A 12825-nucleotide genomic window follows, 5' to 3' on the forward strand; every position below is an offset into this window, starting at 1 on the left:
AAATAGGAAATGAGCAAATTAGTTTAAATTGCTATTATTCGAAAATTAGAGAACGAAACCTGATGGTTTTCTTTTATAATTTGTCACAATATCTTGTGGAATTCTTTCGAGTATCTCGCCTATATAAACAGTATCGTTTATTATAGTGTTGTAGGGTATTCAACGGTCGGCCCCGCTCGACTGTAGCCTTTGCTTACTTGTTTTTATTTTGTAAAAAGCAAAAATAACCCTTTTAATGCTAAAGCTAATCTTGTCGAATCTTAATATTCCACCAAATTCCTATGCCATCGTCATAACTATCCACCTTTAATACGTCAAAACTACAGGCACTTTGTCCTTTGAAACTTTCCGTTGTTACTTTTATTTCATTTCTTTTAATATTCTTTGCCTTAGAACTTTACAATATGACCAGCAAAATAGACAGCAGTCTTGTCACGTATTATGAAAACAAAAGGATGATCGGCCACAAACGTCTTCGGATCCAGAGGCAATGACATTGGAACACCAACAGCCACTGTAAAGAGAGGCGATACCAGAAAACAGGCAGCAAACAAGAATGTGAAGAAATAGAAGAAGATTAATAACCCCACCACTCGTCACTTCTCAATATAAGGCCAAAACAACTTACCACTTGCCGCAGCTGCCTCACAGCCAATTTCATTGACGTCTATGAAAGCCTTGTGCTGCACCTTGGAGATGCGCATGCTGCCGGCACGATTATGGAACATGTTGGTAAAGTCGGCGGCATTCGAGAACATGGTGTTGATGCCAAGCTAAAACAAAACGAAGAAAAAAATAGCAAAGTGAAAAATTAGTAATTAAATGTAATTCCCCACCATAAATGGCAGGGGCTAATAAATGGCGAAATACCTTTTGCAGGACCGGCTTTAGATCAGTATCGAATTCAAAACCAAATTTAGGCAAATACACGCTCACACTCTTCCATTCCCAAAGATTCTCGAGATCTTTGAAGTTGACTCCTTTGAGTTTTTGTTCCAACTCGTAGAGGCCATCTCTTTTGTTGGGCAAAATAAACCACATGGTGAGATCAATATTTTCAAAGAACAACTCCAGAGCCTTGGCATCTAAGTCCGGATAATCGGCATAGTAATACCAGTTATCGGCAAACATTGTCGGCACCTTAATCGATTCTGTGTTACTTAGCCAAAAATCTCTATCAGTAGTTTCATCATCCATAAAAGGACGAGCCCACTTGGCCTTAAAGTAGATGGCATTCATCAGGGCGATATTTACGTCGGGATCAATGGAATCAATAACATGATCTATTTTACCATTTGATTTTTCCGACATCCACTGATTTATGGTGTTCACAGCAAAGGTCTCATTGGAGAAATCTAAAGGTTCTGCATCGGAATCAAAATAATCTTGGGCTATACGTCGGAACTCAGAGGCTATTTTCAATTTGTCATTGGTGTAAATCTTATTGGCTATTTCGAGTACAGTCTTCGATTTGATAAACGAATGCAACAATGTATGATAGCCCTGGGCCAAGCCATCTTTGCTTTCATGGGCCGTGGCATGAAGACTCTTTTGCAGCTCCTTGGCTGTGTTACCATTGGCGCCATAGTAAAGTAGCCCCAAAGCTGTCTGCACTGCAACCGGTGATATAATGACATTTTTATCTTGACTTTGGCTAGCCACGGTTTGGAAGAGTTCAGTGGCAAAGAGATTTCGTTCTCGTACAGTATTGCACTCTACGGCCACCAATAGCAGAGCCACTGGGATCAGAAAATCTATTCAAAAGAAATTTTCGTTGATTAATGATTCAAAAAAAAAAAAATTTTTATATTTTGTTACTCACTAAGAACCCAATGCATTTTGTCAATATAAATATTTGAATATCACTTTCTTTTTTGATGTTGTTTTTTTTTTAATTTTTTGGGCGCACAATTTTCTTGGTTATTCCACCAAAACGTCCAGATATTAACTGGCTATAATCCCAATGGGCACGCTCATTTATACCCCGGCCAGTTGTTGCGTCTGCCCATTTGAAACACACCCAAGAATCTTCATTAAAATACCTGTGGGGAATGGAGCTAACGACAAAGAAAGTAATTTTGTGTGAAAATGACGGAGTTGTAGTATCAGATATGATATAAACTCTGTATTAAAAAAAAAAAAGACAGGTGCTTGGTTCATAAGGTATGTGTGATTATAAGAACGAATCCAAATTTTTTCTCTCTTAGAAGTAAAGGCATTCAACAAACAGATGAGGGAAGTTTATGTGAGAGAATTTCTCAGGAATATCTTCGGTAGATCGGTCCAAAATCGATACGAATGTCGAGAATGTTTTTCCACACAGTTCGTTGCGTTTATTTTTTTATACCCTCCACCAAACTATGAAGGTTATATTAACTTTGTCATTCCGTTTGTAACTCATCGAAATACTCATGTCAGACCCAACATCCAAGTATATATATTCTTGATCAGCGTAAAACTCTAAGTCAATTTAGCGACGTTCGTCTGTCTGTGTATCTGTCCGTCTATCTTTCGAATGAATTGAGATAGAAGACTAAACTTTTGCGCACATGTTTATTTTTCCACTAGGCAGGTTAAGTTCGTAAATGGGCCATGTAGGTCCACGTTTTCATATAGCCCTCATATAATAGTACCTCCCATATTTTGATGATTATAGTGTCATTATTCACCGGAGTAGTCTCAAATTACGTATTTAGAATTCGTAATGGGAACTACAGTCTGTGACAGAAATTGTCTATGAAGGTCCAGGTCTTCTTATAAACCCCATATATCAGTTCCTCTATATATTTGGTATTTTGACGATTTTAGGTACAATACTCACCGAAATAGTTTGAGATGTCGTATTTGAAGTTCGCAATGGATGCTACAGCCTGTGACAGAAAATTGTCTATGCACGTCCAGGTCTTCGTATAGCTCCGATATAACGGTACCTCTCTATATACGGTATTTTGATGATTTTAGCTACATTATTCACCGTTCATTCCAAGTTTCGAATTTGAAAATGTTAATGGCTTATGAAAAACAATGCCTTTATAGGTCCACGTCGTATATATCCCAATATAACGGCTTTAGGGTAAGTGTACCAGTGGCGGCACATTTAAGATTTTCGCGTTTTTAATCGTTCAGCATTCTGAGTGGAACTTTTCAATTATTACAAGGTTAATTTATTCAGATTCGAAATTTTGTATAGTTTTTGCAATAATAAATAGAGTTTTAAAAATTTTTTATTTAATTTCATAAATTTGTAGTTTTATTAAAACAATGCTTTTTTGCCAGTAGTCGGCACCACTTGCTAATTGCCTGTATGGCATGTTCCAACAGTCGGCATACCAATTTTTTTGTAAGAATAATTAATAAAAATAAATTAATTCATTAAAATATAATATTTTTGTTTAGTTAAACTGATTCGACGTCTTTATTGTACTTTTCTTTAGAATATGGATTGTTGAGGATCTTCACAGACAAAAATTTAATTTTTATTAGAATAAGTCATCTTTTATTAGCGAAATTGTACATAAAGATAGCTGACAATATATTTGAAATAAACAAAATACATTTAGTTATAATAGTTTAATTTATTTGGGATTAAAAATAAGAAGTGCCGACTACTGGGACATGCCGAAGTTAGGCACACTTACCCTATTCGGTATTTTTAAATTTTTAACAGAATTGAAATTGTGATTTTATTTTTTGAAATTTTCCAAAATCGTTCCAAATGGTGGAGGGTATTCAAAGTTCGGCCTGGCTGAACTTACTGCTTTTTAATTTGTTAGCTATTTATTTTGGTTATTTGTTTATTATTTTGCCCGATAACATTTCTGCTTGAAATAAAAAACAAATGTTCCCATCAATACTTCAATAACTAATAACACTAGTCGCCTACCCAAACGGGTATAATCATTATTCTAGATTTACATACTCTCTCCACAGCAAATGCAGTATTCAAGAAATTTTCTTGCTGGACTTTTCTGTTGTGTTCTTTAATATTCATGATGTGATGCACATACAAAATCGTCTAGCCAACTCCAAAATATTCGAGTGACAAGTTGCTCTCTGGGCGGCGAAAACTGGTTAACAACTTCCATGGTCATATGCTTCATGCAATGCAATCTTTTAGAACTCATGGAAAGTGTCGGAGAGAGGAGAATTCGAATGCGAAGACAAAACTCTTTATTTTATTCACTCAAGACTCTTTTGGAGAACTTCTCTCATGAAAAATATCAGTGTCTGTTGCATTTTGTAGATCAAGCTTTGTATGAACAACTAGCAAGTGCCTGCTACTTCGTCAGCGAAAAGGCCACCTTAATATTTCAGCTCATGTAAGGCCTTTAGTAGGCACATTTTTTTCAGTTCGACAAAATCTTCATACAACGCACTAAATTCTCAGAATTTCAAGATTTTATTTATTATTCAAGTTTTTCCTTTTTCGAGAAGAGCAATAGGAAAATGTTTTCCTTTTACATAAAATCTTCAAAGTCATTCATTTTTAAGTTAACCTAGGAGGATATTAGTAATACCATTGTAATACCATTTTCTGCCCAAAACTATCTCAAAATTTCCATACGTAAACCCTAGAAATCAAGAGTAACATCAAAATCAAATTTCAGGATTCAAGATCTATCCATTCCCCCAACACCCAATTTAGTACCAATTACTACTTTTCGAACAATCATAGTACGCATTCCAAAATCCACTTTCTGCTCTCAAAACTATACAGAGTGATACGAAAAAACTGCAACCAACTTCAGACTGCTGCTCTTTCTAAGCCAATCGTCCGAGAGCTGTTAAAATTATTGCCGTGACAGCTCATTATATTGTTTGCAAGCATACAAAATCATTTTGGTGAGAATTTTCCAGAAAAAAAGTTATTCGTGATGGAATTCAAGCATGATAGTGTGATTTCTTTATATTTGGCTGGAAAACCACAAGTGGCTATCGTTAGAGCACTCCAGCATTTAAATATTTGTCTCTCGTACCATCGCTCGTTACCGTGATACTGGTAGCGTAGCCCGACATCAAGGAAGTGGACGATAGAAAACAGCAACATCAGCAGAAATGGTTCGAAACATAAAGAAGCGACTTGATCATAACCCGTGTCGCAGTGGCCGAAAAATGGCTCATGAACTGAACATATCGCAATATTCCATTCGGAAAATATTGAAAAAGGAGCTCGGGATAAAGCCATTGAAATTCCAAAAAGTACAAGAACATACGCCACAACAGAAAGAATATAGACTCAAAAGAGCTAAATAGTTGCTTCGCTTGGCCGAAAGTGGCGAACTGCCGAATTTGGTTTTCTCCGATGAGAAAACATTATTGCTATTTCCGACATTTTTTACTTTCACTCAATAAAATTAAAAAAAATGTGAAAATATGGCGTTCGACTTTGTTGCAGTTTTTTTATCACACCCTGTAGACCATATAAAATTTAAGAATTCCAGCTCCATTCTGAGACCCAATCCAAATTTTATTACTGTAATATTTGTGCAGTTTTACCACGCATGTCCAAAACCACTTCCTTCTCTCCATCTAGACACGAACAGTGGCCCCGATTCCAATTTTCAGAATTCCTTCTCTCCCTTCACCCAATATCAAATTTAGTAACATTTAGTACTTTTCGAATAGTTTAGTACTAATCTGCAAACACGTTCCATATTGCGATCATAGACACCAAAAGTTATCGCAATAAAAAAATGTTCCCGTTTTCAGCTCTATGCCGTTACCAAATACCAAATTTTGTTTAATTTACTACTTTTCGAATAACTATAGTTCGATTTTCTACCTCCAAATCTCAAACTCTGATACCAAAAATTACAATAGGCATCCCAATACCAAAACTTCGAAATTGCATTCACCCTAAACCAAACTGTTCCAAATTTAGTACCATTTAGGATAGTTTGCACACTTAGTACACATTTCCAAAACTATCTTTATATGTCAAACTTATTTTCCATATACAATTTTCAAAATGGTACTATTTTAGAACTTTTCGTTAGCTTAACTTTAAAGTTTGAATTTCCAAGTTAAATTCAATATTAATATTTTAGTATGTTTTGGTAATTTTCGCACCATTTTAGGACAATAAACTTTTAGGACTGACCCCCGTGTAAAATTGTAAGATTTAAGCTTTAGCCGTTTGATCTAGACAGTTATTTTACTACTCTTTAATATACACAAACTTACTTTAATATCTTTTGGTTACATTGCGCAATCGATGTGGGTGTGGTAAAATATATTGCAGGAAAAACAAACGACAATTAGGGTTTCACTGTTTTTTGTATATAACTTCTTACAGAGTTTGAAATGTTTTAATAAATGCCAACGTCTCAGGCAGAAAGTGATTTTTGTAGAGCTTCGCTGTCTATGGCCTCCATTTAACGAAACCTCCTGATATTTGGTATGTTAAAGTTTGAAGCTACATCTTTCAACGAAATTGGTATTTAAAACTAGCAATAGATAACAACCTCTATGGCCGAAGTTGTCTATTTAGGACAACGTCTTCATAGAATGATACCTTCCGATATTCATTTTTTTTTTTTTCAAAGAATTATTTCGCATTATTTTTAACGAATGTCATTCTGAGTAAAATTAGAATTATTTTAAGGTAAACTTGGACAGTTACCTTGCAAATTTCCGTTACATTGTCTTATATTTACGGCCTCTGTCGAGGTAATAGATATTTAAACAGTATATGAATATTTAGATATTCAAATAGTATTTAAATATTTAGATTCCTGTTTGGGTATATTTAACATATCTAACTCTATACGTAAATAAAATCAGGTTTAATGTAAAGGACGGACACATATAGGCAAGTCAAACGGAAATACATAAATCACTAAGAATAAGCGAATCCCCAAAAGGAACTGTCGTCCCCTTTTGCCTATTGCAAATAAATGTACAAAGATCTTTACCTGTAGAGTGTTAAAAACGGTCATCCAGATATTAAAACGGATAAATGAAATTGAATTATTAACAATGCTGCCAAACTAACTAATCAAAATCATTGCATATCTTAAGGAGACTCGATAATTACCACATAAAAGTGTTACCTTTCATTCATACAAATCGTTCATAATTGTTGTTACTATCAGGTTATAGAGTAATATATGAGTAATTATATGAGTAATTAAATGGGTGTACTTCACCAGTGAGTCAACAAAATAATCTTATAATTATGCCTTGCACAAAAATAAAAAAAAACTGAACATAACAATTTTAAATTTTGGCTCTAGGGCTCCAAAAATTCCCATAACATATCCCATTTTAATATTTCAATAATATTTTTTTTGATTTTAAACCCGCAACCCAAAGCAATGAATATTGAATTATTATATATTGATAAATAATAATTAATATATTTTATATTATACCCTCCACCATTCTATGGAGGGTATATTAGCTTTGTCATTCCGTTTGTAACTCCTCGAAATATTCATAAAAGACCCTACAAAGTATATATATTCTGGATCAGGTTAAAATTCTAAGACTATCTACCGATGTCCTCGTCTGTCCGTCTGTTGTAATCACGCTATCTTTTGAACGAATTGAGATAGAAGGCTAAAATTTTGAATACATGCATAGTTTACCAGTAGGCAGGTTAAGTTCATAAGTGGTCCCCATATAACGGTATTCGGTATTTTCATCATTTTAGCCACACTATTTACCGGAATTATTTCAAATTTCATATTTAAATTAGAAGTGGGTACTACATCCCATAACAAAAAATTTCGTATGCCGATTCACGTTTTCGTATATCCCCCACATAACGGTACCTCTCGAAATTTTGATATTTTAATGATTCAAATTTCGTATTTGTAGTTCGTAATGGGTACTACAGCCTATGACAAACAATTTCGTAAGCAAGTCCACGTCTTCGTATAGTCCCCATATAACGGTTTTCATTTAGGTGGTAGTTTTTGGAATTTATTTGAAATTTTTCAAGTTCCTTTCAAATGGTGGAGGGTATTAAAATTTCGACCCGGTTGAACCTAGCTGCTTTTTTACTTGTTTTTCTATGATTTTGGAAAAACTTGAAGTACTGTTGCAGCATATTCAGTTCAAAAATGGCAGCTATTGCAGCTATACCCTTATATTCAATGTTGACAATTTTTGGCCCGTTAATTTGTTACCCTTTATCAAACTTTTCAGCAGAAATGGAAGCCATATCAAATTGTTGATCCATACACACAGGTTTTTGAAAGGACATTGTGTATACATTAAGAATACTAAGTGTTAGATTTCAGTCCATTTCAATCTTTCTAAAATCTTTCATTAAATCGGAAGGATTCCTCTTATGAATTTAAAAAATCAGATCGATTAGTTGAAGACAAACATTTTCGTGACACCTTCCGATACATGTGGAGCCACTGTGAATTGCCTGCGTAATCTTACTAGAATCAATTTGTGTCTCGATTTATTCCTGACCATCTGTTGGTCCCTCTTCCAATACAAGAAGGTACAAACCGCATTTCTGGCCCAATTGAGATAGAATTCGGCACAGATATCCTGTTTGGTGATCCTTATTGAAATTGGCGGTAATCGGTTTAGAGGTGAATATATCTGTAATATAATTTAATTCAATTTTATATTTATTGTGCGGCAAATGTGTGATAACTTTCACAAAAACATAAATTTTATCACATAGACGTGAATTAATGCTAGAAGTAAGTCCGAAACATTTGGAAAAATTGGTTCAGATAAATGTTTCATCCGATTTCAAATTTAAGCCTACCCAGCGACATAATAAACACTTCACAATAATGTTATTTGGTAAAAGATATTACCTACAACCTCTCGAAAAAATCGGTTCAGGTATAATTATTGTTCACATACAGGGTGAGATAAAAAAAAAACGGCAACAAAGTCAAACGCAATAAGTTTTACATTTTTTTTTTTAATTTTTAATGAATGAAAGCAAAAAATGTCGGGAATAGCATCAAATTTTAGAATAAATTTAGATTTGTTCGAATTGGTCACCTTTGGCACGAATTATGGCCTTCAAACGGCCAATGAAACCGTCACACGCTGCCCGAATATTGCTCTGCGGTATTTTGTCCCATTCCCGGCGAAACGCTTGCTTGAGGTGATCGACACTTTGGTATTTTTTACTGCCTACCTTGCTTTCCAAAATACTCCAGACACAATATTCCAACGGATTGGTATCCGGAGATTTTGGTGACCTTTGTACGCTGGAAATGAAGCGAGGAACCTCATTTTGTAACCATTCTTAGGTGGCGCTTGCTGAGTTCGATGATGCAGAGTACTGTTGGAATGTCCAAGGCCTGCCTCCAAAATGTTTGCGTGCCCAAGGCTTTAATACACCCTCCAAAATATTTTCGCGATAATATTCGGCATTTATTCTGATGCCACGGTCGATTAATATGAGCGGAGAGCGACCATCTGCTGTTATGACGGCCCACACCATCACCATGGCCTGCGCTTGAGTTCTGGTGGCCAATCGAAGGTGCACATTTTCAGCTGACCTCTTTGGCAAGTAAACACTATCATTTTGTTTGTTACAAACTGCAGGACAGCGAAAAATTCAGCAGTTCACAACTTTCAGCTAAGCGAAGCAACTCTTTAGCTCTTTTGAGTGTATTTTCTTTTTTTTTTTGCGGTGTAAGTTCTTGCACTTTTTGTTTTGTCAATATTTGCCAAATGGAATATTGCGATATGTTCAGCTCACGAGCCATTTTTCGGCCACTGCAACACGGGTTTCGATCAAGTCGCTTCTTTACTTTTCTAACCATTTCTACTGATGTTGCTGTTTTCTTCCGTCCATTTCCTCGACGTCGGGCTACGCTACCAGTAAGCCAAACTAAAGACTTAATAATCGTTTAATCTCAATAATTGTTGGTATGATATGCTTTGCATAAGTCTCCAAAACAAATATTCGTTACGAAAAAATACATATCGATAAAAAAAAATTGAATGTAATATAGCAAATAAATTATGTAAAAAGTAATAAGACCCTCCCTCATAGGATATACAAAGTCAAAATGAAGACCCATATCAATATTTTTTTTTTTTTTTTTTTTGTAAATCAGTTAGATACCTATTCAAAATGCAAAACAAATACTTAATATAGGGTGGTACCGATATATGGAAGGCACAATGTTGAATTATATAAACTGTTTTTTGCAAGAGAGGAGCCCGTAACAACCTCCAAATATCAAATTCCATGCAATTCCTGTGAAAAATGAGCCGAGAATCGACGAAATTGAGGGAGGTCCATCATATGAAAGCCATACGAAAAAGTTGGCCGATATCCTCGTAGCTCGTCTTCGAATTTGTAAGCTCAGCCCCAAAACTTATATGTATCAAATTTCAGCACTCTATCTCAATTCCTTCTGAAAATAGCGTGATTACAACAGATGGACTGACATGGCTAAATCGGATAAGAATTTTACCCTGATCATTAATATATATACTTTCTTGGATCTAAATTGATTAATTATGTGAATTACAAACTTAATATAGGAATGCTTTTGTCATTGCCGCACCTCAGAAATAAAATGTTTTTCTCAATACATAATTTTAGTATTTGAATATGTTGGGCACGTAAAATGTTTCAACGTCTCTGTCGGTCATTGTACTTCAAATGTGGATGGACCGGTCTCTGACTTAAGGTTCTGTTGAATTTTACAAAAGGAAAAAAAAACATAAATCTTTAATTGTGTGGATAATATGCATCTCCAATTAGTAATTATGTATATGTATAAAGTGGACAAGCATAAACTTGCAGTATTTAACAAAAAAAAAAAAAAAAAAAAAAAAACACGCAACGACTAAATATTGTTCATTTATGTTCTCAAATATGAGACATTAAGTGCTCAAGTGTACATTTTCAGATACAACACTTCAAATTCACATAAATAGTAAGGACTCGTGTATTACATTGAGAAAGTTGGAAAATATATTTTAAAATGCTCATGCCGCAAAATAGGAATGGAGGAAAAGGAACCTATATTAATTGTTTCAAATTTGGTGTTTGAAGTTCAAAATGGATATTACAGCCTAAGGCAGAAATTTGTCTCTGCAGGTTCAGGTCTTCGTATAGGCCCCATATATCAGTACCTCCTTATATTCGGTATGTTGACGATTTTAGGTACAATACTCACCGGAATTGTTTGAGATTTCGTATTTGAAGTTCGTCATGGATACTACAGCCTGAGACAGAACATTGTCTATGCAGGTCCAGTTCTTCGTATAGCTCCTATATAACGGTACCACCCTATGTATGGTATTTTGATGATTTTGGCTACATTATTCACCGTTTATTTCAACTTTCGAATTTGAATATGGTAATGGCTTCTGACAAACAATGCCTTTGTAGGTGCACGTCGTACAGGCCCTGATATAACGGCTATATTTTGTATTTTTTAAATGTTAACGGAATTTTTGGCGAATGTTATCTTTTTCGAAAATTTTCAAATTCGTTCTAAATGGTGGAGGGTATTCAAAGTTCGGCCCGGCCGAACTTACTGCTTTTTTACTTCTTAATTAGTCAAGTTTCTTCAAAATGGTGGGGGGTATTAAACGTTCGGCCAGGCTAAGTTGGGCCTATTTTTAACTTGTTTATATTCCCAACCAATTTACAAGAATATTTTTTTTAATACGCAAATACCTGCACATAGGCTGTTAAAATTTTCAGAATACATAGGTAATACATATTATTTTGTAAAATGTTTGATTTTAATTAAAATCAGTTTGTGATCAGATTTCTTTTTAAATAAAAACATAAACATAATATACTGGTTCGATGATTCGAACCAAATATACTTACATCATCAACAGTGAGGAAATACAATGCAGATTCATACCACATTGTGACTATTCTTTTGGCCAGCATGATTCTAAAAGAGTGCCCATATGGTTTCTCGCTTATCCATTGGCACAGTCCAAGGCCAAACCATCAAACTAAAAATAATAAAAATACAAAAGAAGTTCTGGTTACAAGAATACCACCATATGATGAAAGGAAGTTTGAACAGAACGCCAAACAAAATCTGCAGGGAACAAACAAGTTTGGTTTTTTTTTTGTTCTTACGATACTGAAATGAAGAAGAGAAACACATAAAACCGGACTTACATTTTCGTTTTTCCATGCGTACGTTAACATGATTTAAAGGCGAATAATATCAGTATAACACACTGGTTTAATGGATGACGTATAAAAAGGAATATAATAAAAATTTAAATTTTAAATATCTAAAATGCATTTATGATATTGAATGAATGTGACTAGGATTATCAAAATACCGAATATCGGTGGGTACCGTTAAATGTGCACTGTGGGAAAACGTGGACCTAAACATTCAATGTACCGCCACCTGAGATAGAACCCATTGCGAACTATAAATACCAAATGTTAAAGAAATCCGTGAAAAAAACTTTGTGAAAATCGTCAAAATACCGAATATAGGGAGGTATGGCGGATATACCAAAATGTGGACTGATATAGTCAAATAATGTTGGCTGTATCGTAATTTCAACAGATAGACGAAGATCGTTAAAGAATTTTATACTGATCATGAATGTGTACAGGGTGAAATAAAAAAACTGCAACCAACTTCAGACTGTTGTCATTTCTAATCCACTAGTTCGACAGTTGTTAAAATTATTCCAGTGATATTGCTTACAAGCGTACAAAAGCTTTTTGTAAGAATTTTCCAGAAAAAAGTTATTCGTGATGAGATTCAACCGTGTTTGTGTGATTTCTTTATATTTGGCTAGAAAACCACAAGTGGCTATCGTTAGAGCACTCCAGTATTTAAATGTGAATAAATCGTTTGTGTCTCGTACCGTGATACTGGTAGTGTA

At 34.6% G+C, this 12825-nt stretch overlaps 1 protein-coding gene across 1 annotated transcript; it reads right to left on the reverse strand.

Moving 5' to 3' along the window:
- Positions 1-330: 330 nt before the first annotated feature.
- Positions 331-1960, reverse strand: LOC131803572 (serine protease inhibitor 42Dd-like). Its single transcript, XM_059124940.1, has 4 exons — positions 1823-1960; positions 871-1754; positions 629-773; positions 331-514 (listed from the first exon to the last, which is right to left on the reverse strand). Exons 1-4 carry the CDS (start codon positions 1836-1838, stop codon positions 390-392), a joined length of 1170 nt encoding a protein of 389 aa, XP_058980923.1. The 5' UTR covers positions 1839-1960; the 3' UTR covers positions 331-389.
- Between the last annotated feature and the right edge of the window lie 10865 nt (positions 1961-12825).

Source organism: Musca domestica, unplaced genomic scaffold (assembly GCF_030504385.1).
Source record: "Musca domestica strain aabys unplaced genomic scaffold, Musca_domestica.polishedcontigs.V.1.1 10, whole genome shotgun sequence".
Lineage (NCBI taxonomy): Eukaryota > Metazoa > Arthropoda > Insecta > Diptera > Muscidae > Musca > Musca domestica.